General features: G+C 47.0%; 1 protein-coding gene across 1 annotated transcript in view; it reads left to right on the plus strand.

Moving 5' to 3' along the window:
- The window catches only part of LOC119462594 (uncharacterized), a 51143-nt gene that overhangs the window by 32911 nt on the left and 1743 nt on the right, over positions 1-16489 (plus strand). The window contains exon 4 of the mRNA XM_037723926.2: positions 12313-12399. Within this exon, the coding sequence (XP_037579854.1) occupies positions 12313-12399 (87 nt within the window). The remainder of the gene's footprint in view (positions 1-12312; positions 12400-16489) is intronic.

The following is a 16489-nucleotide window of genomic DNA, read 5'->3' on the forward strand; positions in this document are numbered from 1 at the left end:
ACCGGCACACATTTGCTAATCAAATCAGGTTTGTTTTTTCCCTAAAGAAATGGAGGGAGGCCTGAACAAAAAGTGAAAACTAGTTCACTTGACAAAGGCTCCGGCCTATGCTTATGTACAGTTATATAGGGGTAAGCAAAATGAAGTTAACAGGGCTGTCTTTTGCTGACACAAAGCTTTTATTTGCAAGAAGTACAGCAATCCATTGTTTCATGCACTTCAATTCATGTGCAACGGCTCAACTGCAGCTGCTTGAGCCTCTGCCGCTTTCCTGCCTTGTCACAGTTAATTTCTTTCATATAAAAATGGAGACGTGTGACAATGTAAAAACTAATTATTTTAGCTCTTAGGCTAAGAGCGTGCGCATTGCAGCCAACTTCGAGGGAAAGCTTACTCTTAACAACTGCCAGCATATCCATAACGCTGTCAGAGTGTAGCTCACTCTGAGAGAAGCATTCTGTGAAAAGATCCTCTAGAATTTTCACAAAGCCGTACAGCTGACTGGAGGAATAAAGGAGGCCTCCTCGGTCACAGAAGTTTGTTAGCCGGGCAAGTTGAAAACTTTCGCCTGGTGGCGTCATAGTGAGCAGCTTTATGCATTCTTGGCATTTTGTGCTGGAATTGACAATACACTTCCGCGCAACATAGCCCGCAATGTGGTAAGTGAGCCTCGAGTCGCTTCTGGCCACGTGCTGGTTATGGTCGTTTGAAACCCGCAGGCCTGTGCAATGCTGGGATACCACGTTTGTGTGGCCTCTGTGGCAGTAGCGCTAGCTGCAGTTTGACTGCACTAATTTCTGTCACATGATGCTTCGAAGAGTCAACTTCAAGTAGGGAGGCCAGTGTACCTTCCTCGCAGTTTCTTTCGCTAACTGACCTAACTAGACCATAAAAAGAAAAACAATTCACAGTGATCAGGAACTGCGTTGGAGTTGAGTACAAAACGTGGCTCGAAATCGAGCTCGCATAATGTGCTCGTGTCGTCCAGGGGAGGTTCTATGGAGGTTCTTTTCCCACTCTTTCCGCCTATTTTTATCCTTCGGGACGCCAAACAAGGACAACTTCGGCCCACCCTTCACTTAAACATAGCCTGTTTGGCACCCAGGCGCGTAACAGTGGTTTTGTCGATGCCGCGGCATGGCTCAGTAACTGCAAGGCATACTAATCTCTTGCAGGCTATGTGCGAAAAAAACACTGAAGGAAAAAAAAAAACCCCACGTGACGACGTCCACAGAAAAAAGCAACGCAGCTCAGCAACTCCAACTAATATGATCGGGCACTGGGCGGGCACTAGGCAGCTGCGCCGTCGCACCCACGTTCCATTGAAACCGACGCCAGCGCCGCCGCTCGGGCTATCGGAGAAGCTCATATTTGCGACATTCGTGGAGCCGCCGCATCGCATAGCCTCCGCCAGAGAGTAAGCCCACTGCCCCCTTCTAGTACACTGTAGCCTGACCTATCCACAACGGTGGCCAAATACATTGCCTCTTGTGCGTCATGTCAGCACCGAAAACGCTCGACATCCCTTCCTGCCGGTTTACTTGTAGTAAACCCTCTCCCTTGCCCGGACGCACCTTGTGAATTTGTTGGCATTGATTTATATGGTTCCTTGCCTTTGACACCCTCCGGTCACCGTTGGATTATCACTTCGGTCGACCATTTAACAAGATATGCCGAGACTTCCCCTCTGCGATCCGGTACTGCGTCTGAGGTCGCTGACTTTTTCTTGCGCTCCATCGTCTTGCGCCACGGGGCTCCTCGCGTTCTTCTGACTGACCGTGGCAAGGCGTTTATTTCCCAAGTTCTCGAGGAAGTTCTTCGGGCCGCTGATACCGTGCACAAATCTACTTCTACCTATCATCCGCAAACCAATGGCCTCACTGAGCGTTTCCACCGTGCGCTGTCTGACATGATTTCCATGTACATCCGTCCTGACCACACTAACTGGGATAAAATTCTTCCTTTCGTGACATTCGCATATAATACTGCTATTCAACGGACTACCGGTTACAGCCCTTTCTTCCTTGTATATGGAAGATCTCCTTCCACCATATTTGACGCGTCCCTTCCAGAAGATTTTGCTGCCCGATTGCACATTGCCGTCAAATAGCCCGGCAAAGCACGGAAGCTACTCAAGCTGAGCGCAACTTCGCTGCGACAAGAAACGCCGTAACCTCCGTTTTCACCCTGAAGTCCTGCTTTGGACTCCAGTCCGAACTCCAGGCCTCTGTGAGAAGTTCCTTCAACGGTACACCGTTGTGCAGCAAACATCTGCAGTGAACTATCTCGCGGGCCCAGTACACTCCGTCACTGACCGGCGCTGCCTGAATGCCGAAATTGTTCACGTCTCGCGGATGAGCCCGTCACTCCCCGTTTAGATAATGTCTAATATGCGGTCAGGCTGGCCGCTTCCGTGACAGGGAGAAGTCACGGAAGCGGCCAACTTTTTGAGGAAAACGCTGTTTTATACATTGAAGGACAAAGTTACCTGGAACGCCCATGCATTTCGTCGGACACTTTGAAAATTAATATCTCGAAACTGGTTCAGTCCTGAGAATTCGTTCCAAGTGGATATGCCTTGCGAACAAAGCGGCTATATTTCGTAGATTGAAAAATGTGCCGTAAAAATAATTAATTAAAAAGTTAATTAGCGTAATTATCTTATTTCTTCAATTAGGCGTGTTGATTTCTCGTGGAAGTAATGGCCGCCTCATCGAGTAGTTTAGATCAACGATTATAATTGTGCTATCTGCCACAGGCAATTTTTCAAAATTTGGTGCAGCTAAAATGAAACACCCTGTATATCCTCGTCACGTCGCTCGCCCTCACCTCCGTTGTCCCAAAACATGTCCCGGTCTTCTCGCTCACCCTGTCGTCGTTCCCCGTCTCCGTTCCGCCGTACTTCATTGCCCCTGCGTCCTGCCTCCACTTCTTTCGACAACCATCCGGAAAACTAGACGCTGCAGTTTTTGGAGGAGAAACTGCTTGTTTGCGAACTGTCCCAATTCCTCCTGCTCGCCCGACAAATTTGCTCGCTGATTGTGTGGAAGGTGTTTCTGTCGATGCTCTTATTGACACTGGCGCCGCCATTTCTGTTATTCATCGCGCACTATGCTTCCGTCTACGAAAAGTGCAAACTCCGTATGTTGGTCCGGTCTTATGTGGCGCCAATGACAGTCCGATTTACCCCACCGGACAGTGTACTGCTCGTGTTCTCATCGACGGAATTCGCCATCATATACAGTTTAGTGTGCTTCCGTCGTGCGCTCATCCGATAATCTTAGGCTGGGATTTCTTGTCAGCTGCATCTGCTGTCATTTCACGCGGACAACCACTTATACATATTACGGACACCGAGCTCTGTGACGCTGCCGATTCCTCGCCGCCCCACCTTGTCACAGCGGCATCCGGCCAAGCCCGCATTCTCACCATTAGATCAAGCGAAAATATCGACGGCGACGCAGTGGTTTCCTCTTCTCAGCGCTGCATTTTTCGGGGAATCGCCATCGCTTCTTGTCTAGTGCGTTTCTCACGCGGCTGCGCCAGTCTGACCACCTGCAACACGACGTCAGAGTCACTTCTGCTGCCGGAGGGGTCCACTGTTGCCATGCTTATCGACGCCGTGGCCGCTCATCCGTGGCCGCTCATCACATCGAAACCGACGGATCCCGCGTCATTCGTCGCCGCCCTTACCGTGTATCGTCTGCTGAACGGAAAGTTACAGAAGACCAAGTGAACGACATGCTCGCACGGAACGTTATAAGGCCTTCAGCAAGCCCTTGGTCGTCTCCTGTTGTCCTATTAAAAAAAAAAAAAAAAAAAAAAAAAAAAAAAAAAAAAAAGGGACGGTTCGGTACGCTTTTGCGTCGATTATAGGGCACTTAACAAGATTACCCGTAAGGACGTATAACCTATGCCCCCTATTGACGATGCTTTGGATACCTTACAAGGTGCCGAATACTTTTCGAGCCTCGACTTGCGTTCTGGATATTGGCAGATCCCGATGCATGAGCCCGACAAAGAGAAGAGGGCGTTTGCAACACCTGAAGGCCTTTTAGAATTAAACGTAATGCCTTTTGGTCTGTGCAATGCGCCAGCCACATTTGAACGAATGATCGACACCGTACTACGCGGCCTCAAATGGAAAACCTGCCTATGTTACCTGGACGACATTGTCATCTTTTCGTCCAGCTTCTCCCAGCACCTAGAACGTTTAGACAACGTTCTCACGTGTCTAGCCAAGGCCGGTCTCCAGCTTAATACTAAGAAGTGTCGATTTGCGAGCCGCAGCATCAAAGTATTAGGTCACGTGGTCAGCAAGCACGGCATTGAGCCAGATCCCGACAAGGTCCTTGCTGTACAGCATTTCCCAAAACCAACCACACCTAAAGACCTTCGCGGCTTTCTCGGATTAGCGTCGTACTTCCGACGCTTTATCCGTGGCTTCGCGACTATCGCAGCTCCTCTTCATAAACTCCTGACCACGACCATACCCTTTACCTGGACTGATGAATGTGAAGCCGCCTTTCAGACCCCCAAGCGATGCCTCACATCAGGACCAGTGCTTCTACTATCCTCCACACTGACGCAAGTGGGCATGGAATAGGCGCTGTCCTGCTGCAGCGGAACCACGCGTCTGAAGAGCAAGTCGTGGCCTACGCGAGTCGTACTCTTTATCCTGCTGAGCGAAACTATACTATCACCGAACAAGAATGCCTCGCCATCGTATGGTCCATACAAAAGTTTCGCCCCTATTTATATGGCCACCAATTCACAATTGTGACTGACCACAATGCTCTGTGTTGGTTGTCCTCCCTGAAGAATCTGTCCGGACGCCTCGGCCGTTGGGTTCTGCGTTTGCAGGAGTACGACTACACTGTCACATATAGGTCTGGCAGGCAACATCAAGATGCTGACGCTTTATTTCGTTGCCCGCTGTCGCCAAATGCCCCTGTCTCACCTTCCCTCCGTTCGGCACCGCCCAGCCAACCGACCACAACCATGGCTCCGGTACGGTTCGTGACCTCGGTTGACATTCTGTCCTCAGAAGACCTCGCCTCCCTCCAACGTGCAGATACGTACTGCCGCACAATTATTGACCGGCTCACTGGCTTATCCCGTTCTCCCAACAGCCGCTTAAGACGACAACTGGCACGGTTTAAACTTCATGATGGCTCATTATTGCGGCAAGTTTACCACCCTACCGGTCACTGATGGGTCCCAGTCGTCCCTCGCTCACTTCGACTGCAAATTTTACAAGCTTTTCACGACGACGCAACGGCTGGCCACTTAGGATTTCATAAAACCTACGACCGCATTAAGACTCGCTGTTTCTGGCCTGGCCTGTCTACTAGTGTTGCCAAGTGCGTCAGTTCGTGTGCGTCGTGCCAACATCGAAAACGTTCGACCTCTCTTCCCACCGGCCCTTTACAACCATTGCCGTGCCCGTCCGTTCCCTTTGAATTCGTGGGCATTGACTTCTACGGTCCCCTTCCGCTTACACCCGCGGGTCACCGCTGGATTGTCACCGCCGTGGACCATCTCACTCGCTACGCTGAGACAGCAGCTCTTCCTTCTGGTGCGGCCTCTGAGGTCGCCGAGTTTGTCCTGCAAGCCATTATCTTGCGACACGGTGCGCCTCGTGGTCTTCTAAGTGACCGTGGCAAGACATTTCTTTCCCATGTTCTTGCTGAAGTCCTGCAAGCCTCAAACACCATTCATAAGACCACCTCTGCATACCATCCCCAGACCAATGGTCTTACCGAGCGTTTCCATCGAACTCTGTCCGACATGATCTCCATGTATGTGAAACACGACCACACAAACTGGGACACTATACTTCCTTTCGTCACGTTTGCATATAATACTGCCGTTCAACGCACAACAAACTACAGCCTCTTTTTCCTCGTGTACGGCCGTGCACCGTCTTTTGTTTTGGACACCAGCTTTCTCTCTACGCCTTCTGTTCCATCCACATCTCTACCAGAGGAGTTCGCCGCCCGCGTCGCCCGCTGCCGCGAAATTGCGCGGCCCACACCGCGACCATTCAGGACAAGAGGAACGTCCGTCGTGATACGACCCGTCGTGTCAGGCGACGAAGTGTTCCTGTGGACACCTGTTCGAGTGCCAGGGCTCTGTGAAAAATTTCTTCACAGGTATCGCGGCCCATATACCGTGCTTGAAAGAACATCTGCCGTGAACTATCGCGTAGCTCCTGTTACCTCTGTTACTGACCGCCGTTGCCGCAGCACTGAAATTGTTCACATCTCTCGCCTGAAGGCGTATCTTCGGCGTTCCGACCGTTTCTGACTCGCTGCCTTACCGGCCGCTTTCGTGAGGGGGGGAAGTTAGTGTGAGCGCTAACTGTGCAGTTCATCATCGTCTTCATGTGTATATACCCATCCTCATAATCGTAATCATTTTGTCGGGTTGGTGTTCGTGGGCTGTCTCGCGTGACAATAGAAGAGCTCTGCCTTCGTTCCGGGCGTCGTCTCACAATATATATATATATATATATATTATTTAAAAAGTCCTTACAGGCCTCGTGAGAGGCATTGGGTAAGGGGGGCATCACAATGAAAAGGAAAACAGCATGCATAATTGATACAAAATACACATGCACAATTAATTGGCATAATAATGAATGATTTCCTGCGTACGCTGGATGATTACACAAATATAACAAAAGGTACAGTTCACATAAGAATAGTCAATTCAATGTCGTATACATAATACAAAAAAGCAACTACAACAAAAAATAACAATGGACAAATAAACTGAAGGGTTACATCAGTATTGCATAAAAATATATTGGACTGGTGCCGTTCTAATCAGAGAAAAAAAAAGAAATATAGTAATACAAGAGAAAAAGCAAAGTGATCCCATAAACAAAAAAGCTAACAGAAGACATATCATGAGGAGACATAAGAAGGGGACACGCATTTTTGTCGAGATTACGCAATGAAATGCGAAATGAGGAGCTGGCGCAATTTGTCAGGATTTTTTTCGGAGACTATGGAATCAGGAAGGGCATTCCATAATCGAATGGCAGGGTGAAGGGCCGACCAATTGAATGCGTGAGTGTTTCCGTATATCCGAGTGAAGCTGAGGTGATTATGTAGTCTGCGTGATGTGCATGATGCAAATTCAGGCCGCAAGGAAGATTTCCTATCCACATGGACGTACTTATGAAGCAGAGATAAGAGAGCGAAGTCACGACGGACACTGAGGGGTGGAAGTGAAATATCCAGTTTTATTTGCGAAATGATAGAATTGTATGTATAGTTATGAGAGATAAACCTTGCGGCCCTATTTTGGACAGATTCTAATAAGCTGGTTAGGTTCTTTTGGTAAGGTGACCAGATTGGAGAGGCGAACTCGAGCTGCGGGCGAACAAACGTTTGGAAAGCTAGCTTACGGATGTTGGACGGTGATTTGCGCAAGGTTCGACGTAAGTACCCCAGTGACCTTGAGGCATTAGCACATATGGTCGTAATGTGATGGTTCCAGGAAAGGTTTGGCACGAAATTAATTCCCAAGTACTTGTATGAAGTGGCTGGGGAAATCGGGTTGTTATTTATGTGATAAGAGAATGTAGAGATGGTGTGTTTGCGAGTAAAAGAGATTACTTTACATTTAGATGAATTTAGGGTCATTAACCAAGTGTTGCACCAATCAAAAATAAGCTGAAGATCGTTTTGAAGAAGGAGATGATCATGGGGGCTGGTTATAGGGCGGTAGACAATGCAATCGTCTGCGAACAATCGCACGCGTGATGCTAAATTATTAGGAAGATCATTAATGTATATCAGGAATAGTAGCGGCCCAAGAACGCTACCTTGAGGCACACCGGAAGTAACATAGCAAAGAGGTGAGGAAATATTGTTAGCTATTGTAAACTTTTGACGGTTAGAGAGGAAGTTCCGAAGCCAAGTTAGTGTCTGTGAGTCTAATTGCAGTGCAGTTAACTTTGAAATCAGGCGACAGTGCGCTACACGATCGAATGCCTTCGAAAAGTCGAGAAATATGCTATCGATCTGTATATTACGGTCCATGTCAAAATGCAGGTCAGTGGTAAATTCTAAAAGATGGCTTATATAGATGTAAATTCTATATAAGATGGCTTTGCCTGCTATGAATATTATTTCTGCGAATGAGAGTTTTATGTGCAGTATTCACTAGTAAGTGTGTTTAATTCCGGTCGGGAGTTCTCACTTTTTCAATCAGTGCATTTAGAATATTTATTTTCCCCTTACATATATAGCGTGAACATATATGTCTATGTACCCTTTGGTTTAATTGCCTAGAAATACATTGGTCATTCTTCGCGTCACGCAGTGAATAAACCTGGTTTATTTCACTCTAATATAGTTTTCTTTGATCATTGTCTCTGATCAATATCCACCAACAAGAAGCGCCCGTAAAATGACACGATATCAATAATAAAATTTTCTTACGTAGCTTCATGTTGCAGAGATACCAGTTATTTTTAGAAGACAGTGGTAAAAAAAATGGAGGACACTTAAGCTTCGCCTTTAAGAGTGGAATGCGATAGCGTTATTGGGCTCCGTTTGCATCACATTTCTTGTTAGTAAGCTTCACTGCAAAGCACAACGTGGGAAAGCCAGCTTACAAAGACCAAGGTTACACTGATCCGCCTAAAGTCGGCTTCACTTTTAAACACAAATGCATTGCTGGGAGGACATTTTTACAGGAACAATTTAGGCCGTCTTATATCAAAATGTGAAGGCCATAGATCTTTTATTAATATTTTATTAATTGTTTGCTGTTCCCCGAGGCGCGCGCGTGTCTAAAATCGGTTTTCAACATTCCCCTCAATGTTTCCTAGAACCAAAAAAGTATTAGTCGATAAAATTTGCAGCTCCACGTCACGTTTCGTCATTCTGATGAAAACGCAAAATTGCCGTTTTCCGGCACAAATTTCAAATCACGTGACGTCTGGACAGCCAATGAGATGGCGGATAATGCAGCCGCCATGCGTGTCGAGGGCCGATGCCGCCGTATCGAACCGGAAACTGCCAGCAGACGGCACGCGTCTTGCGCTTGCAGAGCCATGCACTAGGGTGTCAAAAAAAAAACTATTATAAATATTCAAATAAGCTATACCATTTTATGATAAGAGTAATTTTCACTTTTGTGTTCTTGCGTTTAATTACAATTTAGAAGTTATTCTATTAGCAGCAAGCGATTTGTTGCGCTTAATTTTGAGTAACCAACTTTACGTAAAGTACCTTCAGCAGCCAAGCTAATCCATGTTAGGCCTACGAGCTATTATGAAATCGACTATCGAATTCGGAATCAGCGGCGTCTAATGAATCAATGTCCATTATACACGTTAGTTGGGTGCTAGTGTACTAGAGCATCTAGAACACTGTAGTGCTAGGTTAGAGCTTCTATGGGTACCGCCATGTTTGTTGAAGCAAAGCTTTTGGGGCTCTCGCTTGCTTCTAGCCAAATAGCCTGCCCGACGCAAAACCCAAACGCAGTTTGCGTCTCGCGCATGCGCAGTGGCTTCGACGCTATTTCTTTTGGGGCCCCTATTCTAAAACTGTATGGAAGGATCGTTAGAGCGTGATAGACGACTGTGACCCGCATACCGTCAAAAGTGTTGTGTGAGCTTTTGCATATAGGGAGGACACGATGCCAGGTTGCGTAAGACACTGAAAAATTTGACGTCAATCCGAGCATTTCTTGACTCTTTACGCCGTCGGCCATTTTCGGTACCATGTTTTGTTCACGCCGCTGCCAGATTTTCGCGAAATGGGGCATTAATAATGTTTGGCCTTTTCACTCTCCTGCTGCACTTTAATTTGCACGGTTATTTTACTTGTATGTGAAAAGTGCATGGGCGTTACAAAATGCAAAATATCTCCAATTCGCCGATTTCGAGTTTAAGGGAAGCCGGAACGCAGCATGCGGCTTGACCTCCCATCTCTCTCTTTCTTTTCTTTTTTGTAAGCGAAACGCAGTCCGAAGGAAGAGTTTACTTGCGGAGATTTTCCGGACATGCCAAAACGTGATTCTACTCCTTGCTCACGCGCAAGTTTACTTTGTCTTGACGACCGTCGATTTTTGCGGTGGGAATAGAAGCAGACTGGAACGACTGGAACTAAGGAACTGTGCGCCTCTTTAAGCATGCCCATGCACCGTGCTCACTTTCGACGACTTCGCCGTTCATGGCATGTGACTTGATTACGTCGCCTGCCTCGAACTGTACATCAAAAACCCCTCATGATTTCCGCAAAACCTTTCTCTGCGTTGGAAATTATCTTTGCGACTTCTAAAGTGGCTAGCGGGTCTGAAGAAGAAGGAGGGGGGGGGGGGTTACTTACCATTCATTTAGTTGCCTTTCCCACATTTGTTAGACTGTTTAACATTTTGAAAGGAGTTTCTAGCTATTTTTGTTTTTTATGTCTTCGCGCTGTTCTAACTTCAGCCATGATATCAGGTTGCAAATTTCCTTTATATCAGCAGTATATTTATGCTATGAACAGTATTCATGCCTGCTTTGTGGACTTTTTAACATAAGGTGGCAGTAAACGATTAGTATTTTGAAGCTGGTGTGGGCGCATGTTTTTGGTTTATTTGCAGCATAGCGGCGACAGTGGAGTGCATTGAAGCACCTGACCGGTTGTTATATAACATTGGTTGGGTGCTTGAATGCATTCCACTATCGCCGCTTCAAGGTGTGTGTGTGTGTGTGTGTGTGTGTGTGTGTGCGCGCGCACACACACATACATATATACGACACACATATATCGTCCGAAATACGTCCGCCACAGGATCCCATTTTGGATGTCCGATGGATGTACAAATTTGTTTTTTTATATCCATCGGACGTCCGATGGACGTCTGTTGGAGATATGCGGACGTCCATCGGAGGTCCGTTATATCGGAAAGGAATATCCATAGGACGTCCGACGAATATCCGTGGCGCGAATGTAAATGCGCGACCCGGCCAGTACAAACGACAGCTGCTGACGGCGGCGCAAGATGGACTGATAACGCAAGTACTGCAGGTGGCGGCGCCAGGTGCGCCGATGACGTTCCGACCGTTATAAGCCGTTAATTATCGCTCTTTAGCGCCTTGTCCATCCGTGTAAAACCATTATGTCCATCCGTGTAAAACCAAAGCGATCTGCGAAGCGGACAGAGTGCCGACTGCTCCGCGCGCTGTGTTTTCGCCGTTGAAGAGAGACGCGCGGGCCCATATCTTGATCTGCGAAAGGTGCGACGTGAGCGCCGCGAATTCGTTCGCCTTGAAGCGACAGGCAGCACGAAGGTAAAGTCGTTCGCTGCTCTATTTTGAAAGCGATCGTCTTACGCGACGGACAGTTTCCTCGTTGAGTAGAAATGCTTACGCGAGCGGGAAGCCTACTTATCATTCTTCGTACTCTTTTCATGCACACAATTCACGTGTTCTATAAAGCAGACATTGATAAAGACTTTGCGCGTATTTTCGTTCATTTAGAGAACGCGTAGTTTTCGACAGCGGAGACGCAGATGCCTGTTAGTTCGGCGCGTTGGTTAAACATGATCTGAAATGAAGGCGCAAAAACGATGACGGACTAAGAGAGAAAACACACTCACACATAGGGCGCGCCTGTGTGTGAGTGTGTGTTCTCTCTTCGTCCGTTGTCGTTTTCGCGCCTTCACTTCAGAGCAGATGCCAGCACTCGTGCTTCGACTTGCTCAGTTTTTGTAGTGTGCTATCGCCACTAATATAAGTTATTACTGTTACCGGCGTCTGCACGCGGTCATTGGAGAGTTCGAAGATTGAACAAAGAGGGTGTATAACAAATTTCCAGGCGTTTACTGAATAACTACGGTGGGCATCAAGAGCTGGACCTAAAAGGAGGGCGGGTGAAACTCTGTTGTATGACTTTAACCTCAGCAACACATCCGCAGCTCTAAAAGCTGGGTATAGGTTCTCTTGCTCGGCATTTTCCCACGGGAGCACGCCATTGCCGACATTCGTGAGCATATATATAAACGCCAACGGCCGGCATTTACAAAGCCCTGGCCAAATAACAAAGACCAGCATGGGGGGTTGTCCTAATTAGCCGACTTCCGTTCTTATACTCGCGCAACAATTTACTTAAATTCGAAGTCAAGATTGGCGCACTCGTAAAATCAATTCTTACTTAACATTTGAAGTCAATATTGACGCTCTCGTACAATCATAGTGAGACAGTCATTTATTGTGCCGCAGTACTTATTGTAAAGTTCATGAAGTGGATGGGCGTGCACTGCAATAGACATTGCCAACCAGTGCACCATGCTATACCGCAGATCATCAGCCTCTCGGGTCTCACGAAGATGATGTGCATCATGGGCGAGAGCAAGGCCAACGTCCCGAGGTGGCAGTCTGGGTTTTCTGTAAGTACACGCTCATTGCGAATGCTTCCCAGGCAGCCAGAACCATTTTAGGCGTCGCTGTTAGCGTGCATCAAATGAAGATGCTGTGTGCAGAGAAAATTACCCTAACCGGCTGGCATGCTCAGTAATTCGTGAAATAACGGAGCCGATCAAGCTGCACACAAGCTCTTGAATGGTTCCGCAATATATTTAAAGGGACACTAAATGATATTAGCTAGATTGAAAGATTAGGCTTCTGTAATAACGAATTCGCCGTTCGTAGCGAGACCAGAGCTCTCCCTGTTTGCAAACAGCGTGACGTCACTGCGGGGGCCTCTCCCATCTGTCGCGCCTCCGAAGCGGGCGCTGGTTGGTTCTCTCTGCATAAGAACGCTGCTTGTATATCAACTGCCGCGATTGTAAGTCTGGCGCATATTGCTATTTTTTGAAGTGACAGCAGCTACGAACTTCGAGGAACCCGGTTGGGTTTCCATTGTAGCAAATTGCTACATTCGGGTGGATGTCTCAGTTTCCCTTTAGTTACGAACTGTGCTCAGGAAGTATAATCGTCCCCGTTTTACCGGTACAGCAACGTAGCGTTCTTGTGCATGGTTCCCGTAAGTCAGCGTGTGGCGATTTCGTGTGCGCCTCTTTTATTGATCAAACATTCACAAAAAATGCAATACTCCTCGAAAACGAACATGTTATCACAGATGATGCATATTTTCGCGCTGACAAAGTGATACTTCGCTAAATGACTGGTCTTCGCGAACACAAATTTGTATTGCATTGTCGTGAATGCACTGATTTGCGCCCCATTTACACTGTAGCTTTAAACTATATACAAGATGAACTTCGTCTACAACTACACGGCGGCTCAGTGGAGCCGTACAAATTAGCGGCGCCTAAATTCAGATGAGGGAGAAATGCAGAAAAATTGATTACCCTGCTTTAGGAGCAGGTGGACAAAATTAATCCAGAGCCTTTGTTACACTGTCCCCCATAAGCCGCTGTGCAGCTTAGGCATGTTAAACACCGTAATTCAATTTTAATTATTAGTCTCGGTCATGTAAATGTACAAAGCAAAATCTTACATAAGTAGTACGTAATCCGTTGCGCGGCAACTTCGCTGCGTCTGCTGCCTCCTTTGCTGCTCTCAACTTCACAAGACCCAACTTTTGCATGTCTATGTGCATCACCACGACATAAAGTCCGTGCCATAAAGGTAAATACACCAATAACGAAAAAAAAAAAGTTCACTTTTACTTAAGACCCGTAAGATCTGCGTTAAATCGCGATAATTTCAGTGGTTTTCCTTTTGGGCATTCCCCATTGTTAAATGTATACACGCAGCTTCGGCAGTGGTCAAAACATTGTAGGAGCTCATTTGTAGTCATACCTCTCAGTCGATAAATTAAGTTCAAACGAAGGTTTATTATAATTTTTTTCTGCACACAGCGTGGGTGACCCCAGAAATACATGCGCTCACTAATAATCGCGTCTCATTTATTCTCACCTGTTCAATAATTACGGGTCCTGAAGTTCTAACGGCGCCTGATCACTACGACTGGTTTTGTTACACGCAGCACGCGTCCAGTCTCGTAAGCGAGATGTATTGCTAATCGTGTAATACACCGCGCACACACACACACACAGAGAGAGAGAGAGAGAGACAATGTGGTCCGTTTCCCTACACAAAGATGAGCCGATATCATCGCTGTTCTCGTCGCACACTTTACCACAACAAATGTGGCACACATCCATGGAAAAGCCGATACTCTTCATTGCACAATCCATCACAGACCACCACCACCACGTGGTTGACGTTCGCAAGTAAAAAAGACATTTTGCATACTGTCACTTTGGGACGTTGCAGCAACTGAACAGAACGCGAACCGAACAAACATCTCCGATCGTAATCACAAGAACCACGATGTAAAAAAGGCCAGCATCGCCACATTTTCATCACGCAGTTTATAACACGCCGATGTTCTCCGACACACATTACTGCTAATCTCGCTGGCACGAAAAAAAATTTGGAGGTTCATGTAACAATAAAAAATAAACAAAAGAAATAAAAACACGCGTCCACGTGGCGCCCACCTACACCAATTACTGCGCGACTCCACCACGCAGAACCCTGATCGTGAGCCGACACCCAACTGCCTGGCGAAGATGCCGTGAGGGCACACCAAGAAAGCCAGGCAGTTTAATCAGTGATTGCGCGGTGCTGCATTCGGTATCACACAAAAAAAAAAGAAGAAAAAACTGCTTATTTGCGTTCACCATGTGTTTCTTTCTGTGGCGTCGTCAGCCAGACGAACTCCACGCCATTGACGCACAGTCGCTGTCCTCGCTGACACAGTCCTCCCATGTTTTTGAAAACATGGAAGGCCTTACTTCTCGAAAGAAGCTGGTTGGCTGCCACTGCCATCTTGCTCAGATGAATCGATCTGCTGCTCGTCATTATCATTAACCATTAAATGCCCCTGTTGGAGTATTACATAAGCGGGGAGCATACATAAGCGAGAAACATAACCATATGTGATGTCAACTAATAAATTATAAATAACACTTAACTGTATACAACTTATAAAGTACGGTGAAATACAACTACAAAGATTACATCTACAACCAAAACACATGTTGCCCCCCATCATGAGGCTTTCCGGTATTGTTAGAAAAAAAGTTTGTTTAGCACAAGGTCATGACAAAGAAAGGATACACAGGACAGACTGCTTGTGTATCTTTTCTTTCCCCATGTACTTGCGCTAAATAAATTCTGTTTCTCAAAATGCCATACTAACAGCCCAAACAGTCACGATGGTTTTCTGGTATTGGTTGGGACTGCACTGGATTAAATGATTCTTGACGACATACAAGCTTTCTTGAAACAAAAGTAGCCCGGCTCATGATCGGGACACCGTGCATGTGTCCCCTTGCTATGTTTTCGTACTGTGCCAGTTCTGTTCCTGAAAATGCCATACCAACTAGACCAAGTTTTTCTAAAACGCGAGCGCCGACAAGGTGACAACAACGGCAGTTGATGTCACGGTCCCACTTTTGATCCTCAGAAGAGTATTTCCCGTGCTCTTCCTTGACCGCGTTTTTGCCGCTGCGTAAAATGAACTACTTTTGATCGCCAGGTGCCGAAGGGCCGCTGGCTTGATGTGCGCCGCTCCTGGCCTTTTGTCTGAAGGCAGGAGAAGATATGCCCCATTCATGGCTCCGGCACGTTCTTTCTGATCAAGGTGCCATACATGATTTCACCACGTACGAGATGTCACCGGTTCTCTCAGCCTTTTTTTCTGCATATCCATCTGCAAAGGCCGTTAAATCGGCAACGACTACCTCAAGCTTCTTTTTCTTCGTCTGCAACCCCTCAACTTCTTCCATGATTGTGTGCCTTTTTGTCTGCTTTGAGTTTTCCTGGTACCGTTTCTTTTCCGATTCCAAGTGTGCACCGCAATGCTGCCTCGCTGTGGACACAGCTATTCTGAGTTCTTTTGTTATAGGAACATTCAAAATTCCACCTGCCCTGTCCACTGCGTCACATATGATACGCTGTGAAATGTATGACAAACCTTTCAGATTCACTACGGGGATCTGGCGGTTGGCGCTGAACCCCCGTTCGACAGTTGCTTGCCCATGGCTCAAAACAAGCAACAGCCCGACTGCTTTCCACAGCTCTTTGTAGCAGGGATTGAAGCTCAGGAGGTCATGAAAAAACTCATCCAGCCTGCTAAGGCTCCTCAAAATTTCGCGCGGTGGGGGTCCGATGTATCCGGCGCAGCCCAAAGTTTGTAATCGTCATTGCTGAGCCAGGCGCTTTGGAATTTACATTTCCCAGGAATTATTCTGAACCATGTGCACCACAACCGAAACGGGGGAAAAAGCAAACGAAGCGTCGACGACACCGGAGCGCGCACGCAGATAAACAAAGCACAATGTGGCCAACAGACAACGCTAAGGCTATGAGGCTGTACCTGTTTTTAGTGGGCTGCCAATAAATCCAGCCCAAGGCGAACCCCCCAAAAAAGTGAAATACTACCAAATTCAACTGTTAAGATTCATGTAACTGCTTTTTCGTTACACATAAGCATGATGGCAC

The sequence above is a fragment of the Dermacentor silvarum genome, chromosome 8 (assembly GCF_013339745.2).
Source record: "Dermacentor silvarum isolate Dsil-2018 chromosome 8, BIME_Dsil_1.4, whole genome shotgun sequence".
Classification (NCBI taxonomy): Eukaryota; Metazoa; Arthropoda; class Arachnida; order Ixodida; family Ixodidae; genus Dermacentor; species Dermacentor silvarum.